This window comes from Urocitellus parryii, chromosome 11 (genome assembly GCF_045843805.1).
Source record: "Urocitellus parryii isolate mUroPar1 chromosome 11, mUroPar1.hap1, whole genome shotgun sequence".
In the NCBI taxonomy this organism is placed as follows: Eukaryota; Metazoa; Chordata; class Mammalia; order Rodentia; family Sciuridae; genus Urocitellus; species Urocitellus parryii.
Window position 1 is genome coordinate 80,944,992 of NC_135541.1, and position 18,893 is coordinate 80,963,884.

The 18,893-nt window shown below is 42.6% G+C and overlaps 1 protein-coding gene across 1 annotated transcript; it reads left to right on the forward strand.

The window, feature by feature from the left end:
• Positions 1–13,640: 13,640 nt before the first annotated feature.
• LOC144249289 (protein FAM90A27P-like) lies at positions 13,641–18,477 on the forward strand. The gene is made up of 7 exons (XM_077791565.1): positions 13,641–13,712; positions 14,119–14,249; positions 15,332–15,509; positions 15,931–16,124; positions 16,576–16,684; positions 17,690–17,860; positions 17,977–18,477. The coding sequence occupies exons 1-7, from the start codon at positions 13,641–13,643 to the stop codon at positions 18,475–18,477; spliced, it is 1,356 nt and encodes a 451-aa protein (XP_077647691.1).
• Positions 18,478–18,893: the final 416 nt, after the last annotated feature.

The following is an 18,893-nucleotide window of genomic DNA, read 5'->3' on the forward strand; positions in this document are numbered from 1 at the left end:
GAAGTAAAATAGAGATATCCCCACAGATATCCCACAGATATCACCAGATATCACACAGATATCACCACCAGCAGTGCTGCAGCTCAGACAGGGCAGAATTTCCCTTGTGATGAACAGCCAGTTCTCTGCCAGTAGATGTCAGAGCTGAGGCCTCCACACTCCTGCACCTGGACCTACGTGTCTTCTGGGTTTCCAGGACTTGGAAGAGCTCTTCCAGGGTTAGGAAGCCTTGGCTGTTCTTTCTTTGCATCTGGGCCCCTACAGACTGCACCCAGCTGTCTTAATTCTGTTGTGGTCACACAGATATTTTTCCATTCTGCTTTTAATGTGCTGCTCAGATGGTAGAACAGACTCATGGTGGGAAAATTAGGCATGAAGGAGAACATGGGATCCCAAGCAAATTCAAAGGGTAGCAAGCAGATTCCATGAAAACTTGACTTAAAAATAATTCTCTTGGGCTTTATGCTCTGTCGTCCAGGCCAACTGGGATGTCAGTCCTGCTCTGGAGACTCAGTAGGTTAGAGTCCCCATGCCCACTCTTCTGCTCTTAGGTATATTGAAAAGAAAATACCAAAGGTGTGTCTGACCAAACATTTGATAAGAAGATTAGCATGAATGTGAGTACTGGACTTGATCACTGTCCCATCAAGAGGCAAAAATAGAGACAGGGTACTACTGTGAGCAGAAACCTGTGAGCAGAGCTCAGAAAATGGGCAAAATGAAGGAAACTTATCATATTTCTTCTGCCCCACAGAGCTGGACTATAGAACTATATGGATGAAAATGGGGATGTTTTTAAGACAAGGGAAAAGAGACTTTTCCCAAGTGTGGGAATGGGGGATGTAGTGGAGTCTTTAAAAGCATGGCCTAGTGAGATGTCCTTAGGTTACTGGGGAAGCTGCCCTTAGAAGGAGTTCCAGAAGGATACCTCTGATAGGGTTCCTGAGCTTTCAAGGAGAATGAGTCATAACAAGAACCACCTTGATCCCTTGATTGCTCTCAGTCCTGTTTGGCAATGGAAACTCTCCCTCTGTTATGAGCTCCTGTATGCTCATCCTGCTGTCTGCCATGAGGCCATCATGAGAGCTGAGCTGATGCCAGCACCATACCATCGAATCTCCAGAACTATCAGCTAAATTAACCTCTTTCTTAATAAAGTTATCCTTTGATGAAAATGTTCTGATATAGACCTCAAATGCCATTCAGAAATCATCATGGCTGCCATTCCAGAGTGTATGGGCCCCCAGGTCAGGGCTACATCCATCTTGATTTCAGAACTTGGGACAAAATCCAAGGAGAGACATACAATTGAACTCTGGGGGCAAACCTCATCTCAACCAAGAACTATGGGATGGATGGAGCCAAGGCAAAGAGCCCCAACCTGGGCAATGCCCTAGCAGAAAACTTCCACAGGACTGCCACCCAGAGAACTGCTTTTGCGAACATTCTGCAAAACCCCAACCGAAAACACTCAGGTGCACATCAGCAGGAAATAATTAAATAAGTGGTCTAGTATTCACATGGTAGAGTTCAATGCTGGAAAAGGATCTACACCACAAGCAATATCTCAGATAAACTCAGAATGATGACATTTAAAATGAGTGGACATTGGAATTTCTCCTGTCTGATATTCATAGAGAGTACAAAAGAGGCTACAGTGCTGTGTGCTGATGGATGGAGGAATGGTGTGCACTCTCGGGAGAGGGAGAGCAAGGACCAGTAGCCCAACCTGCCCTGTCTTATATAAAAGACTCATACAGATTTGGGTTCGGTTTTTGAAATTCTATTGTTAAGTCTAACAATGACCTGTGCATGAATCTTTAGGTATTTTACATCTATGTTACAATTCATTTAACATGGAAGAAAGGGAAAGGGCTTGATGTAATAGTGTCTGCAAATATGAAGTTGCTTGACACCATGATTGATCTTTAAAATAAGGTATCAATTCTAGGTTACAAATTAAGATATAACAGACATACACCTCCCAGGGTAAAAGAGTAAAAGGTAGGATTCTCTTTCAATTAATACAAAAGATATTAAGAGACAGAAAAACAACAGTGCAAATATCATAAAAAGCCAACAGTAAGTTGATGAAACTAGTTCCAAATAGTTCCATTATTTTACTCAACAAATGTAGACTGCCTTTCTAATAGTGACAAATACTTTGCTGACAAAAATTATTTCTTGATGGTACTATGCATACTCTGAGCTGTTGTCATATATACAGAAATAGAGGCATGCACACATGTACGTGATCACCCAGTAGTAGGTCTGTTCTGACAGATCCCTGTACTGTGACTGTGCCACCCTTGTGTTTATGGCTCAGGGAGGTGAGTAATAACCAGGAGACATGGGACAGAGGCACACACATCACATGTTTCTGAGGACACTACGGGAGGTTCTCCTCTTTATCCAGGAAAAGCAGACCCTAGTGACACTAGCATCTCTGCTCAGGAGAATAAAGGGGCTGAGAGCAGAGACACCTGCATTGATTAAGGCAGAGAGGTGCAGCATCCTCTCACTGGGAGGACCAGAAACACCCCACTAGAGATGAATGGTGAAGGAGAGAGTGTAGAGGGACATGAAGGTGCACACCAGAAGGAGGAACGTTTGGGTAGCTCTGGACTCTGGGGAGGACCTGGGGGAGGGACTGTTGCCGCGGAGGTGCTGGAACCTCTTCTGGTGCCTGTACAGGATGAGAACCATGGAGCCACTGGCCCAGGGCATGATCCCCAAAAAGAGCACATCAGGGAAGGACAGCAAGGTTATATTTAGTGCCTCTCTAGTGTTGTCATGAGCACCACCAGAGCAGTATCCAAAATCTCTTTGTGATATTATTACTACCTCTGTCAGTTACACACAGGAACAATGATATTGACCAGCAGGTGAAGGATCCAGCACAGGAGTACCGAGGTGCCAGTGTACCTGGGGGCTTTCACTTGGAGCTCTGCCCCCCTGGAGTCCCTAGGGCTGATGGTGATGGCCTGGAAGACACATAAGAGGCAGGTGCTGCTGAAGGACATACCCCTGCCCACCCTGTGAACACAGAAAACAAGTTTGCATCCAAGATCCCTGAAGAAATGTCTAAACCCAAGAGCTGCCATGGTCTGTGGGACTCCCCTGAAGATCAGGAAAAGGGAGTTGGCTACAGTCAGGTGCCTAATAATCCAATCTGTGCATCTTAACTTACACCCAGAGCAGTAAAGGCAGAGGGAGGAGGAGAGGCGACAGAAATTCCCCAGAATTCCAACCACAGTCTGGGTCAAGAATACGACACCCAGGGTCAGGTCCCCAGAGGCCATTCTGCCAGTTCCCACAGACAATATTGATCTTCAGATCCCAGGATCCTGCATGAGGACAAAAGGCAAGGGCTACATTGAAAGGGTCATCTAAAGTCCAGTGCCTCTGCTTACTATTAGTTCACATTTAGGAACATGTATTTTAAGGTGTTTCTATTACTAAAAGGATTCCATCATTAAAACATCTGTTTAATATATTAAAATGTGTTAAAAAAACATTGTAACATGTATAATGGCATAAGTTGGCATGAACATTCTTTATATACAGAGTTATGAAAAATTGTGCTGTAAATGGGTGATAATGGGTGTAATGCATTCCACTATTGTCATGTATGTAAAAAACAAATAAAGAAATAAAATTAAAAACCCATTATAAAGAAAAATGTATACAGCCTTTTAATTTTTTACATTTTTAAACACTCCATGAGACAGGTACTTCAGTATAAAGTCTAGGGATGTTTAAACTGAGGGATGTTATCTGATTTTCCAAATCCACACTGGTTGAGATATCATGGGCTAATGTAGAACGAGGCATTTAAACATCATGTTCTACTATCAAACCTAGTTTCTAGAGTTTCTCCAGTTATCCATACATATATTAAATTTTTACTGAACACATTAATATATTTCAGATACAGAATTTTATTATTTTGGCTTTAAAAAAGATGTGCTGATTTGTAAACGATAATCCCACCAGCCACTCTCAATTAAGATTGAACCTTATAAGATCTTGATGAAAGACAGATGCACTGATTCCTGTAAGATTTACAGGAATTTGTCCCATGATCAGGGTGGCTTTAATGAGCATCAGGTTATCCCCACATAAACAGAGCCACAGGAAGACACATTTGTTTTACTTCCAGGAAACATTGTAAAACAGCTCCTACCAGAGGAATCATTGCACTCACTCTTTGACACCCTGAGCCAAGGCACATGAGATACTAGTCAATGATGGAGTATAGAGGTTAAAGGTTAGTTTACTAGTTTAGTTCATATACTCATCAATTGATGCATAATTTACGTAAAACAGCTAGCAATGAGGTAAGATGTACAAAGAGTATTAATACAGAATACTGTAACATGAAAGCTGTAAGGCAGGAATTATTTAATACACAGTATGCACTGACAGAGTTGCTTTTGAAATTGGTTAAAAAGACATTTAAAACTCAACAATATTCATTGAAGTGTGTCAACTGCCATCTGAAATTGATTATCACAAGTCACCTGTTCTTTCCATGCTTCCTAAAGAACCTCAGGAATAAAGGCCATCTTACCATCACCAACAGCCCCTCATGTCCCCAGTGCAGATGCAGTTACCATCCCATCCAGCACCTCCTAAGAGAATTGAGGAAGCATTTCTATTCCAGCCAGCAAAATTCAATGCACAGAATCTGCACAGGACTAGATAATTCCTACAGGTTTATTCTAGTCTTTATGGAAAGCATGAGGGTGATATAGGTGTACCTCTAGTTATCCCCCAAACTGTCTCTGATTGGAGTAAAGCAGGCTGGACAGCAGGTTAATTTGAGAATTACAGTCGAGCACCTTGTCGTTCTGGTGTCATTGTCACATGGGTTAAGAACAAAAGAATTTATTAGTGTAGCTGTGGTATCTTTCACTGGGGGCACCAGACACTGATGGTGGTCTGCTGCCCTCAACTCCCTGCACTAGGGCAGCTTGGGCCTCAGGAATTTTGACTCCTGAACGGCTTTGGCACTGGAGTATGTCTGAACTCTAAGATCCCCCCTTTATCCGACACCCCACTTACCTAGACTCTGAGATGCCTCCTTCCCTCACACATTCTGTCAGGCTCCAGTAGCAAATTCCAACCTTCCTCTATTCTGCTGACTGGTGAGCACACCCAGTGGTCCTGACAGGCAGGGCTGTGTGAGTGGAAGCAGCCAGACCCTGAAATATTGCTTTGTGACTATGTGACCTCACCGCCCTGCACAGCTGCAATGATCATGTCACCTGTCATGGCAAGGACCGTGTAGCTGGGGAAGCTGAGATCATCAAAAAACTTTTTGCCCAGTTGCAAGTACCAAAACAGGCCCCTAGCTCCTACCTGGCATCTCCAAAGAGACTTGGGAGTGTCTGGGGAGGCTCCTTTCCTTGATCCCTGGACACGGACAGTGGAGCACATAAAGAAGAGCAGGGAATGCTGGGTGTCCATGGATGGATGAGTGGATGAAGGAAATGAACATGCATACCTCTCCTGGAATACTATTCAGCTATTAAAAGGAATGAAATATTGTCATTTGTGGTAGCATTGAAGAAATTGGAGGACATTGTCATAAGTAGAAATGTAGACTCTGTTGTACAAATACAGAAAGTGTGACGTATTCTCACTTATATGTGGAAGCTTAAAATGTTTGTCTCAGGAGAGAGAATAAGTGAACAGAGGTAAGGACACAGGGTAGGAAGGTAAGGCACAGGCCCACAGGGAAAGTTGATAGGAGTGATATCTACTAATATTCTATAGCACAGTAGATAAATACCATCAATGCCCCTTAATTCTATATTTCAAAACAACTAGTAGAGAATAGTTTGTTTCCAACACATAATACATGATAAATGTTTGATGTGATATGCCAGTTATGCTCTTTGGATCATTGTATATTTTATACATGTATTGAAATGTCACTCTGGTCATCCCAGATGCCAGAGTTGAGAGAAGTAAATCCATGTGTTTAATGTACAAGTGTTGTCTTAGACCAAAGGAGAAGGTTAATCCAGTAACAAAGGTAGTATTTGGAATTTTCCTTTTCTTTAAACCCGATGTATATAAGGAATCCTTGATAATTTTTATCATACAGGGATTTAGCATTTTATTTTATTTTTTGGGTACTATGGATTGAACACAGGGGCACTTGGCCACTGAGCCAGGTCCTTTTCGAATCTTATTCAGAGACAGGGTCTCACTGAGTTGCATAGTCCCTTGCTGTTGCTGAGGCTGACTTTGAACTCAAGATCCTCCTGCCTTAGGATTCCGAGCTGCTGGGATTACAGGTGTGTGCCACTTTGCCCAGCAAAATAGTTATTTTAGATTTAGATTTTTCTTACACTTTTTAAGTACAGTATCTTTTACATATTATCTCAGATCTCTTTAAAATATATAGATGGTATATTCAATTAGGTGATTTTCTTGTTTTACTTTGTAGCATTTTTTTAATTTATTTTTTGCTTTTCCAATATATATCCCTGTTTATTATAAACTCATTTAATTCCTGTGTTTTATTGCCATTAATATCACTTCCTAAACAGTATTTGATAAGCTAGGCACATTGGCAAATTCCTGTAATCCTAGTAACTCCAGAGGCTGAGGTGGGAGGATTGCAAGATCAAAGCCATCCTCAGCAAATGAGCAAGGTCCTAAGCAACTTAGTGAGACCCTGTCTCAAAATAAAAAAATAAAAAAATAAAAAGTACTGGGGATGTGGCTCAGTGTTTGTTGCCCTTGGGGTAAATTCCTAGTAGAGCCTCCTTTCATATACTAGATAATATAGAAAATGGAGGCTGTCTCCTGGTGCTCTCTTGGACTTCACTTGGAATTAAGTCAGCTATTTCTCTATAGGAAAGATAAATTGATGCTTAGTGACATTTCTTTGTCAAGTTGAATGAACAGTCATTGTATCTTGCTTTATTTTTATCATGATCATATGTAGGATTCTGCCATATCTCTTTGCTTGCATCAGTTCAACCATATGTCCTTCAGCTTATCTTTATTAAGAAATGAATTGACTTATATATTTTCTAACAGAAATAATTTTCAAAAGATATCTGCAAATCACAGAGTTCCTTTCATAGAAGCTCATACAAGGACGAGTGAATCTCATGTAACAGCAACAGTTATTGCAGTTCTTATATGAGAATCACTTGGTCCTCATATAATCTTCAGTGTGCCAATATTTGCTAACACTAGTTTTAGCATTTTTTTAATTCCAATGATTTCAGAGGTGACAAATATATTTTTGAAAATATCAGTAAGTATTTTGTGAAGTATTTGGAAACCTTATTCTTCAATGCCTTTGAGTACCTTTAGTTTCACTGAATACTCCAATATTTGGGGGTTAGTATTGGTATCAGATCCATGGCCTCACACATGCTAATCACCCACTGTACTACATAGCTACATCTTCTGACCCTAAAATATTTCTTTTGGTACTTGGTATTGAAATGAGCAATAACAAAAAGCCTTCCAATAACAACAATAAAAAAGCCAGGAGAAGATGGATTCTCAGCTGAGTTCTTCCCAACATTTAATCAGAAACTAATGTAACTCCTCCCTGAAGTATTCCAAGAAATATTAAAGAAATGAATGCTTCCATTTTTTTTCTGTGAATCCAGTATCACCATAATTCCAAAACCAGATGAGGACAAATGAAGGAAAGAAAACTGAACAATATTCCTGTTTTGTTTGCTTGCATCACAGTGGGTCATTACTCGAAACTAGGCAAGTGGTCTCCTGCTGACCTATGCCTCAGCATGGTCAAAACTTCAGTTGGTGTGTGATCCATGCCAAACGTGTAACAATTATTCCAAAATCTTCCTGCTAGCACACAGACCTGACCTATGATTCTACTGATAAATGAGAATGCAGGAACCTATTGTCATTAGACACACCATAGTCCCATTCTGTGCACAGAGAAAGCCCAGCAGACTTTCTTTTTTCTGAACATGTACCGGGGATTCAATGCAGGGGCACCCTACCACTGAGTCACATCCACAGTCTTTTTGTTTCTGATTTTGAGGCAGAGTCTTGTTAAATTACAGCTTTGTCAAGTTGAGGAGCTAGCTTGGAACTTGCAATCCTTGTGCTTCAGCCTCCTGAATTGCTTGAATTACAGGTATGCTCTGCTGTGGTGCACGTCTGTCCTTGGATCTTCTTAAATACTAGTTCTCAATGGTATCTCAGAGGCCAGGGTCTAAAGGATTTCATATGTTAAATTTTGATCATTTTCTGGACTAGTGTGGTGCCCTCCCATGCCCTCGCAGGATAGTGGGGCAGAGCTGTGGTCTGCAGCCCCAGTCAGCCCTGTGACCACAGAGAAAACACTAATTCTCCAGTGTACTACTATGTCGCTAAGCTCTGCAATTCAGTAGGTCATGTGCCTAAGTGCATTTTTGACTTTGGATATTTCAACTTAACATAGAATGTGTAAAACCATTCTAAGCTGAGAAGCATCTAAATATGTGTGTATTTATTGAACAATGTATTGGTGCATTATAATTATACATTAGAGTGGAATCAAAATTATTTTAGTTGTAGATGAACAAAAAAAATTCTTTCTTTCTTTCTTTCTTTCTTTCTTTCTTTCTTTCTTTCTTTCTTTCTTTCCTTCTTTCCTTCCTTCCTTCGTTCCTTCTTTCCATACTTCCTTTCATGGAGCAGAGGATGGAACCCAGTGCTAGGCAAGTGCTCCACCACTGAGTCACACCCAAAACCACCTCTTTTGCCTTAAAATCTCCCCTGCCACAACTTACAAATAAGAGATAGAAGATGCAACTCTTGGCTTTCGGGGTCTGGCTTATTTTGCTTAAAATGATGCTTTCCAGTACCATGCATTGTTATGCACAAGACATTATTTCATTTTTTATATTATAAGAAGTCAGATTTCCCAAAGACTCCTCACTCTCACCAGGAGATGTGTGGTTGAGCAGATAGGGTGGCCTTGGGTCACTGGGTGGAGTGAATTTAAAGACTCTCAGGGATTGATACACTTGTAATTTATTTCAGTGTATTCATTGATTCAATAGGAGTTGGTTGAAATTATGACCCTGACCCTAGAAGCATAGATCAAGTAGAGCAGGATCTGGCTGTGAGCTGCTAAGTTGTTGGTGGAGGATAAGAGTCTTATTCTCAACTTGAACTTGGAAAATCTTCTTTACTTTTCCATTTTTTTCATTGCTTCTTTCTCTCTCTCTCTCTCTCTCTCTCTCTCTCTCTCTCTCTCTCTCTCCCCCCTCTCTCTCTCTCTCTCTCTCTCTCTCTCTCTCTCTCTCTCTCTCATCTGTTTCTGTATTTTTATTACTATGTGTGTTTTTATAAGTGTGTGTTACTGGGAAATTGAATCCAGGGGTTCTCTATCCCTGAGCCACATTCCCAGCCCTTTATATTTTTAGTTTTGAGATGGAGTTTTGCTAAATTGTCCATGCTGATCTTGAAATTGAGATGCCCTCCCCTTCTTATTCTTCAGTTGCTGGGATTCAGATAAATCTTTTGCATTTTTAAAACAAATCAGACTTTGTTTTAGATTTAAAATAGGTTTTCTCCCCATATTATTTCTGAATTTGTTCTTTCCTTTTGCTGTGGCAAATATTGTGTTTTGATTTCTCAATATAGTCCTTTTCAACAGATGTAGTATCTTTTGAGGATAGCCTGTTACAAGATGTCCTATTGTTTTCAAGTAAACTGTCCATCTTGTCATATTTTATTTATTTTTTCCTAAGAATCTATTTTCTGGCTAGAATTTCCATCCTTTTCTATTTTTAGTAATGCCATTTTGGGTCTCTAATTCATAAGCTGAGCACACCTTTATATTTTAGAACATGGTCATTTAGATGAAGGCTTGCCCTGAAGGCAGGATTTACACTGCTGCTAAGGTTGTCCACAAAAGGCTTTCTCTTTTATTTTACTGAGACTTTATGATTTCTATTTGAATTTCATTGTTTATTTCAAGCTACTCAATTTCAGGAATTTCAAAGAATGTGTTTCATAGGTTAAGACATATTTAACATTAAAGAAGTGACATGGCATAGCACTATTTAATTTTGTCAGATTATTATTTTTATTTTTATTATTTTTGGTACTAGGATTGAACCCAGGTGCACTTAAGCACTGAGCCACACCCTAAGCCGTATTTTCTATTTTGTTTCGAGGCAGGGTCCCCCTGAGTTGCTTAGTGCTTCTAAGCTGAGAAGCGTCTGCATATGTGTGTAGTTATTAAACATTTTAGTCCTTTTATAATTATCCCTTAGAGTGGAATCATAATTTTTTTAGTTGTAGATGGAGAAAAATTTATTTTTCTTTCTTTCTTTCTTTCTTTCTTTCTTTCTTTCTTTCTTTCTTCAGTAAGCTGAGGATGGAACCCAGTGCTAGGCATGTACTCTACACTGAGTCACACCCAAAACCCTCCTCTTTTGTCATAAAAGCTCCCTGCCTCAGCTTACAAATAAGAGAGAGAAGATGTGACCCTTGGCTTTTTGGGTCTGGCTTATTATGCTTGACATAATGCTTTCCAGTACCATCCATTGTTATGAACATGACATAATTTCATTCTTTTTATGAATAATACTCTGTCATGCACATAGGACACACCTTCTTTATCCATTCATCCATAGTCAGCACCTGGGCTGGTTTCAGAACTTGCATGATGGGACTTGCACTGCTAGAAATATGGATGACTGTGTATACAGAGTCACATCTATTTGTTGTTGAAAGTATACAGTTATATGCTAATCTCTTTGCAGTCTTGGGAACTGTAAGTAGGAAATTAAATCCTTTTAAAGAATGTAATAAAATGAGTGTGGTAAAAACCTGAAACACCAAACAGAACCTTCCATCAATCAATGAGTAGATCACGTGATTGCTTACATCAATCTGGTCAGGTCTTCCGGGGCAGAACGAGGGGTCCTGAGGCAGTATATAAAGCCCCGTAGAAGGGGCCTTCCCTCAGTCCATCTTTTCAGCTCCTGGAAACCGCAGGGTCTCCAGTGGAGTTGGCTCTTTGTTCACATACCCATGTGGCCAGAGTCAGGCAGAAAGACAAAAGATGACTTTTCATTATTATTTTTTGCCATGGTTTATTCCCATAGAAAAATAGGGATATGAAAAAAGACATTTAGTGCATGATCTTAGGTATTAAGAATTAATTAGGTTTGGGAATATAGCTCAGCTGATACAGTGCTTGCCTCATATATACAAGGCCCTGGGTTCAATCCCCAGCTACACACACACACACACATACACACACACACACACACACACACACACACACACACACACATAGAAAAGAATTCATTAGTGGTGTGATATCCTTTCTTTTTTTCTTTTTTTTTTCTTTTTTTTAGTTATACATGACAGCAGAATGAATTTCAAGTCATTGGTGTGATAGCCTTTCTTAGTACAGAACGTAATTAAAAACATTTTTGAAATATTGTAAGAAGTCAGAGTTCCCAAAATGTTGTCACTCTCAGCTGGAGTTGTGTGGCTGAGTAGATAGGGTGACCTTGGGTCCCTGGGTGGAAGGAGTTTAAAGACTCTCAGGGATTGATACACTTGTATTTTATTTCAATATACTCATTGATTTGATAGGAGTTGTTTGAAAAAAATGACCCTGACCCTAGAATCACATACCAAGATGAATAGGATCTGGCTGTGAGCTCCTAAGGTGTTGTTGGAGGATGAGAGTCTTATCCTCAACTTGAACTTTGAAAATCTTCTCCACTTTTCTATTTTTGTTTGTTGCATATCTTTCTACTTCCCTCTCTCTGTCTCTCTGTCTCTCTCTGTCTCTCTCTTCATTTATATGTGTGTGTTACTGGGTGATTGAATCCAGGGGTGCTCTACCACTTAGCCACATCCCCAGCCCTTTGTATTTTTCATTTTGAGATGGGGTCTTGCTAAATTTTCCAGGCTGATCATGAATTTGAGATGCTCTCCCTTTCTTTTTCTTCAATTGATTTGTTTCAAATAATCATTTGCATTTTTAAAACAAATCAGACTTATTTTTGATTTAAAATAATTTTCCCCCATAGAATTTCTGAATTTGCTCTTTTCTTTTCCTGTTGCAAATATTGTCTTTTGTTTTCTTAACATAGTTTTTCCAACAGATTTAGTATCTTTTTATGACAGCCAATTATAAGATGTTCTATTGTTTTCAAAGAAACCCTCCATCTTGTCATATTTTATTTATTTTTATTTAGAATCTATTTTGGCTAAAATTTTCCATCCTTTTCTATTTTTAGTAGTGTCATTTTGGGTTTCTAATTCATAAGCTGAGCCTACCTTTACATTTTAGAACATGATCATTTAGATGAAGACTTGCCCCTGAAGGCAGATTTACACTGCTGATAAAGATGTCCACAAAAGGCTTTAATCTTTCATTTTACTGAGACTTTATGATATCTATTTGAATTTCATTGTTTATTTCAAGCTACTTGATTTCAGGAATTTCACTGAATGTGTTTCATAATTTATGACATATTTAACATTACAATGGAGTGACATGGCATAGCCCTATTTAATTTTGTCTGATTATTTTTTTAATTTTTATTATTTTTGGTACTGGGATTGAACCCACGGGCACTTAACCACTGAGTCACAACCTAAGCCCTATTTTATATTTTGTTTAGAGATTGGGTCTCACTGAGTTGCTAAGTGGTTCGGTTTTGCTGATGCTGGCTCTGAACTCTCTATCCTTCTATCTCAGCCTCTGGCTCCACTAAGATTACAGGTGTGTGCCACCAGGCCATGCTAATTTTGTCAAATTATAACCAAGGGGAATACAGACTGAAAACATCCAGTTTTCTTTCTTTCTTTTTTTTTTTCCTTTTTGTTTACTGGGGGGATCCTCCTGCCTCAGACTCCCTAGCCACTGGGATTACAGGTGTCCAGCACCATGCCTGACTACTTTTCCAGTTTTCTAATATAGCTAATCTTGTGATGTGATTACATTCCAACAAATCTACAGTAAATTGAGTATAGCATAAGGCAAATATTTATTCAAAGCCTTCAACCTACAGAGCCTGGTGCTTAGCCACGCCAACATTCATTGATTTCAGAATACTTAAAGAAGCCTACTCCCCACACATGTTGACCATCTCCTGTCATTTACTGAATGCTGGTGTCCAACAAACACTTGCAACATGGTGCACTGTGGAGTGTCCATTGGTTACCTTGAGGTTGTGTGGCTATCTGGAAGCTCCAACTGCCTGGCACCACTGCCCAGCATCGTCAGAGAGTATTCTGCCAAGTATTATTAGTCTGGGTAAAAAGCAAAGTTTAAAATGCAAACGTTTGTATAGTACAGATGACAGTTTTGTACCATCATAAGGTGTGAAACGTGCTGCCTTAAGCTTGCAAGTTGGTGGCTATCAGTGTATCAAATTGTCTTTGAAGCCAATGACATGACAATTTTCCTAGGCATTGTATGATGTGGTATGAGGGTCTCTGCATTCTCTTTGTGTAAAGCAGGGTAGGTTTAGTAAGCAGACTTGCTCCCTGGGAATGACAGAATCCTCAGTGCCTCTGTGTGCGGGAGAATCCAGGGATGTGGGGAACTCAGGGTCTCATTTTCTCTCCTTTAGGGAAACAGAACCCCTTGGCCAGTATCAGCACCAATGGATCCCAACACCCTCTCCATGGAACAGGGGAGGCAGTTCTTAAAGCAGTGTGGGATCCCACAAAGAGACGTAAGTGTGCGAGTCCTTGGGGCTAATGAGAGACTGGGGAAGGGGTGGAGTTGAAGAGAGAGTCCATTCTAAGGCAGGCTCTCTCCCTGAGCTGGAAGTGGGTGTTCATGGTTAAAAAGCTTCAAACACCTGAGTGCTGGCCAGTTAAAATGTGCAGGCACCATCAGGATGGACACAGGTGCATGTGACTGCTGTGGGAATGCCAGCCTTGTCCTTGTATTCTCAGGTGGTGCCCTTTGGTGCCATGTAAAGGTCATGAGCCACCTCGTGGTGGGCTGTGGACTAAAGAGACTTTAATTGATTACACATCATTAGAACTTAAGATATCAGGAGCTTATTCATCTCTTTATCCCAAGACCTCTTCCTGCCTAGAGAACCTGAACTGTATCTTGATTCTCTTCATCAGATTGATGCATTGAAAGAGAAATGGATGATTGTCGCCTCTGTGGAGGTTCTGCTGAGATTCCCTCTGAGGCCAGGAGAGGACCCAGCAGCCCGCTGTGTCACCAGTGGAAAATACCAGCCTTTGGTGGACAGGTCCCACACGATCTCACATAGAGATGGAGAGCATAAAAAAAGGGTAGGTCCAGCGTCAGGAGCACTGTGGGAACTGCCTGGGCGTGCCCAGGTGTAGACAGCAGATTTCTGCCTGAACTCTCTTGGGGGTGTCTGTCCTGCTTGTTGCTAACTCTAACACAGCTTACATTTGAGTCACCTAGGGGTAAGTTTGCACCTATTGTTGGCTTGCTCAGGTACCCTGAGTTTGCTTGTCCTGGTGTGGCTTTGTGCCATCTTCCCTGTGGACCCTGCCGTGTGCTTATGGGGTCTCTGTGAAACATCCCAAAGTGCTCATGAGCTTACATATCAGAGCTTTGAAATGCTTTGTCATTGCATCTAGCTGGTTTTCTGATTAAGAAATTATTTTGTAAAACTAGTGGGTTTTCTGGCCAGATGAAGTTTTGCACGCCTATAATCCCAGTGGCTTGGGAGGCTGAGGAAGGAGGATGTCAAATTCAAAATCCAGCCTCAGCAAAAGCAAGGCACTAAGTAACTCAGTGAGACCCTGTCTCTAAATCAAATACAAAATAGGCTTGTGGGTATGGCTCAGTGGTCGAGTGCCTCTGAGTTCAGTCCTCAGTACCAAAAAAATAAACAAAGAAACAAGGAAATAAACAACAAAAGAAAAATAAAACAAAACAAAAAAAAATAAAATAAATAAAACCAAAAATAACACTGTTGGGTTTTCTTTTTTTCTGCATATAATTGGGAAAACCCAGTAGTTTTTGGCTTCCTGTCTACTGGCTGTGATAAATATTGTCTGAGGCTTTCATCCTGTAGTGAGAGGCTAGGCAGAAACTCAGAGCCTAGAGCATGTTCCTGCCAAGGGTGCACATGGCATTTTGCCCTCTGTAAGTCAGTGGGCTTCTCTCAGGCAGCGTCTCCTTTAGGGAGCTGGTCGATGCTGGCAGAGGGTCACAGAATGGGACATTAATCCTGAGAACACCAGATTGTAGTGGGTGTGACTTGGTGTCAGTTAGTCCTCCCATCTGGAGTTGGGTGTAGGCTGGACATTTTTCTTGTGTTTGTATAATTTTTAAAAATTCTTTTATCATCACCAGGAAATCTAACAATCAATTAATGAGCAAGACTGAGCCGAAGCCCAGGGCTGTGACACAGGTGTCAGGTGTTTACACCCATCTTCCACCTCAAGGAACTGCTAAAGATAAGAACCTGAAGAAGCGACAGAGGGGATCAGAGGGGCAGTGGGCTCCCCCACCAGAGGAGGAGGTCACTGTGGTAAGTGTAGGGTTGGAACTTAGGAGAAGAGGGTTCTGCGTGGACCCCAGAGAGTGGGTCTCCAGAGGGCCCTCTGTGTCTGCAACGACTGCTCTGTCATATCTCAGGGACCTGGTTTGTGCTGTCTTCCCCAGGCAATTTGGCCATTCAGAGCCCCTGAGGAACAACCTCATTTCCTGTTTGGTGGCACCTCCAGCCTGGAGTCTGTGCAATACCAAACTCTGATTTATTGGCCTCACCCTTAGACACAAAAGTCCTTCTTTCTTGGGTGCCTGACAGGTTCTGGGTAGGACCATGATGTCTTGAGTTTCCTAAAACTGTAGGCCATGCATCTAGGTTCCAAACACCCATCCCTGTCTTGACCTCTGAAGGATGCCTGTGCCTGCTTCCAACTCACTAGCAGGCGGTCTCTCCTCCACAGGCAACATGCAAGTACTGCGGAGCCTCTGGGCACAACCCCCACAGCCTCAGGTGCCCAGGGAAGTGCTGTGCTCAAGCCCTTTCCTGGCAGCCCTTGGACTCAAATAAGGACAAGGAAAACCTGAAGCCAAGGAAGCCCCAGCCCCTGAGAGGCCAGGATGAAATAGTAAGAAGAGAGAAGGATCCAGGGCAAAGGTGAGGATGCTGCAGAATCAGAATGACCTTTGCACCCTCAGTATCTCCCCCTCCCTCTTCTGTGCCTCCATCTGTGAGCACAGACAGGGACATGCAAGAGGGACAGGCCAGTGCTGCACATCTTGGGGCCACACCCAGAGCACACTGTGGGGCTGAGAAGCCCTGGTGCGTGGGACTTGGAATGCTGGTCAGAGCAGGCAGAGCCACAGTGGGGTCTAGTGAAATTATGGAGTTCAGAAGTTCAGGGGTGAGGGGGATTCCTGGAAGTGGGGGCTGCTTCTGGGATAAGGGAAGGTGCAACATCAGATAAGTAATGCACAGGGGCTGTCCTGCCTCTCTCGTCCCCACACTAGGGCTGGGACCGAGCTCTGGTATTGCCTTTGGTTCCCCATCCTTGGTGTGGACAGGAGGTCAGGCATGTCACATAAGGTTCTCGGGATCTGTTCTGCAGGCAGGAGGAGCAGCAGAGGAAGGCTCTGCCCCAGAGACTTCCCAAGAGGTCCTCAGAGGAGATGGCGAGGATCCAGAGGGCAACTGCAGGATCTCCTGTCCCCATGAGGGTGAGTCTGGTCTCACAACCGGGTGCCCTGAGTGGCTCTCTTCTATGCCCCTAGTAGGGTTACATTGCAACTGAGGCTGGCCTGCAGGACGTCCTGCATATGCCGACTCCTTCCTTCCTTCCTTCTTCCTCCCTCCATTCCTCCCTCCCTTCCTCCCCTGCTCCTTCTTTTTCTTTTCCCTCCTCCTCCTTGTTCTCCTTTCCTCCACCTTCCTCTCATTCCACGCCTCTTCATTCATTTTTTTTTCAGGACCAAGGACTGAACCCAGGTGTGTCTAACCACTGGACCACATCCCCAGATCTTTTTATTTATTTATTTATTTATTTGAGTCAGAGTCTTGCTAAGTTGCTTGGGGCCTTGCTAAATTGCTGACTCTGTCCTTTTACTTGGGATCCTCCTGCCTCAGCCTCCCCATCCCCTGGGGTACAGGTGTGCACCACTGTGTCTAACTTTATATTTCTTTATTTGGATATTTTATGCTATTTTTTTTCCAAGCTGACTCCCAATGAAAGGGGAAAAAATTTTGTGCACCTGATGTTTTTGTCACACGACCCTATTATGTATATCTAGAGGCATTTCCTACACTTTTGATAAAACTCCCAAATCACCCTTCAGAAGAGTGTTTTCCATTATACTCTCCATATTGTGGAGAAAAAGGCTCGTTTTCTTGATCTTAAAAACAGAATGTGTGATGAAATTTAATTGATAGTCAAAAGAGTAATATCTGATGGGGAAGAAATCAAATGGTTAGGCCATAAAACCAAACCAAATCCAAAGAGAAAAAACAGCCCAGATTAGAATTGGGCTTTTTAAATCCCTGATTTAGATGAAACCCTAATGTCCCTGTTGTCTTATTTATTATACTGGTGGCCATTTTCCTTCTTCCTAAACTGCTAGCTATTTTCACATAGTTTCTGTTAAATGCTGGGGAAATATGGTGGCACTTTCCATAGGGAGATAATTTTGAATGCCGACGTGTCTGATTTGAGCTTTCCTGTCCCACAGAAACCTTGCAGGCTGCTGCCTGTCCTAGCACCTAAGAGGAGACATGCCCCGGACCCCATTCTCAGAGGCCCTCCGGGTGGGAAGACAGCTGACCTGAGGTCATTAGGCCCTGCGTGGTCTCACAACAAGAATCCCCAGCTGAGCAGCAGTGGAGCAGCCCAGGGACATGAGGTGGGTGTCCCTGTCTGCCCCCGCCCTGCTGTCACCTCCAAGCCCACAGCTACAGGGTGTGCTGTTTGCCCCATGATGTTGCTCAGCCTGACCCTGGTCCTGTCTTTGACCTCTAGGCCCACAGCAAACATCCTGCCCGGGATTCACAGTCAAGTTCCAGGCCCATGAACAGTGTGGTCAGAAGCAAACCCAAGAAACTGAAGTCCTTCCAGAGTCCCCAGGTGACTCCTCCAGTTACCCCAAGTACAAGAGGATTGGCACCCAAACCAGCACCCAAGGCGACCACTAAGGATCCGAGCTGGAAGCCCACTGTGGACCTACAGCCTCTGCTCTTCTCACCTGGCCTGAGCCCAGGACAGGGCAGTACTGTCTTCCTGCCTCTAACGTCCAGCCCCACTCAGGGGAAACCCACGGAAAGTGGCTCCATGAGAAGACAAAAGGGTCAGCCCAGCCCCAGGCTCAGCCTGGCTCCCACAGGCATTCCTTCTGTGAAGTCCCCTCTGGCTGCCCCCCGCCCTCGTGTCTGGAAGGAGTCTGAGGACCTGGCTCCCTGTGTCCCAAGGAGTGTCCTCTATGAGGACCTTCTGCTGTCTTCCTCCTCTGAGGACAGTGACTAGGAGTGAGACCCCTACATGGTGGAAAAGACTCCATTCCCAGCCTCCGAGGAACTGGAAATGACTGAAAGGTGGAGGAGGGTTAAGAGTCTGGGAACAGCCCTGTGCCACAAATGGCACTTCCCAGGCTGTGATGTGTGTACCCAGAGTGGACCTGAGATCACCTGGGAATCAGTCAATAACTGCTGATCATTTGGCCAGTTGGAGCCCATTTATATGGGGTTTATGAAAATTTCCTGAAATCCTTTGAAAATTAGACATAATAGGATGAAACCCTGAGTGAACCCAAGGAATGATGTCACAACATCATGTCAATAGACAGTTATGAAATTCATCTGTGCATGCACCCACCTGGCTGAGCTCAGAGACACTGCGCCCCAGGCCTGACATTGGGTGGGGGAGAGCTGTGTGTCTTTTCA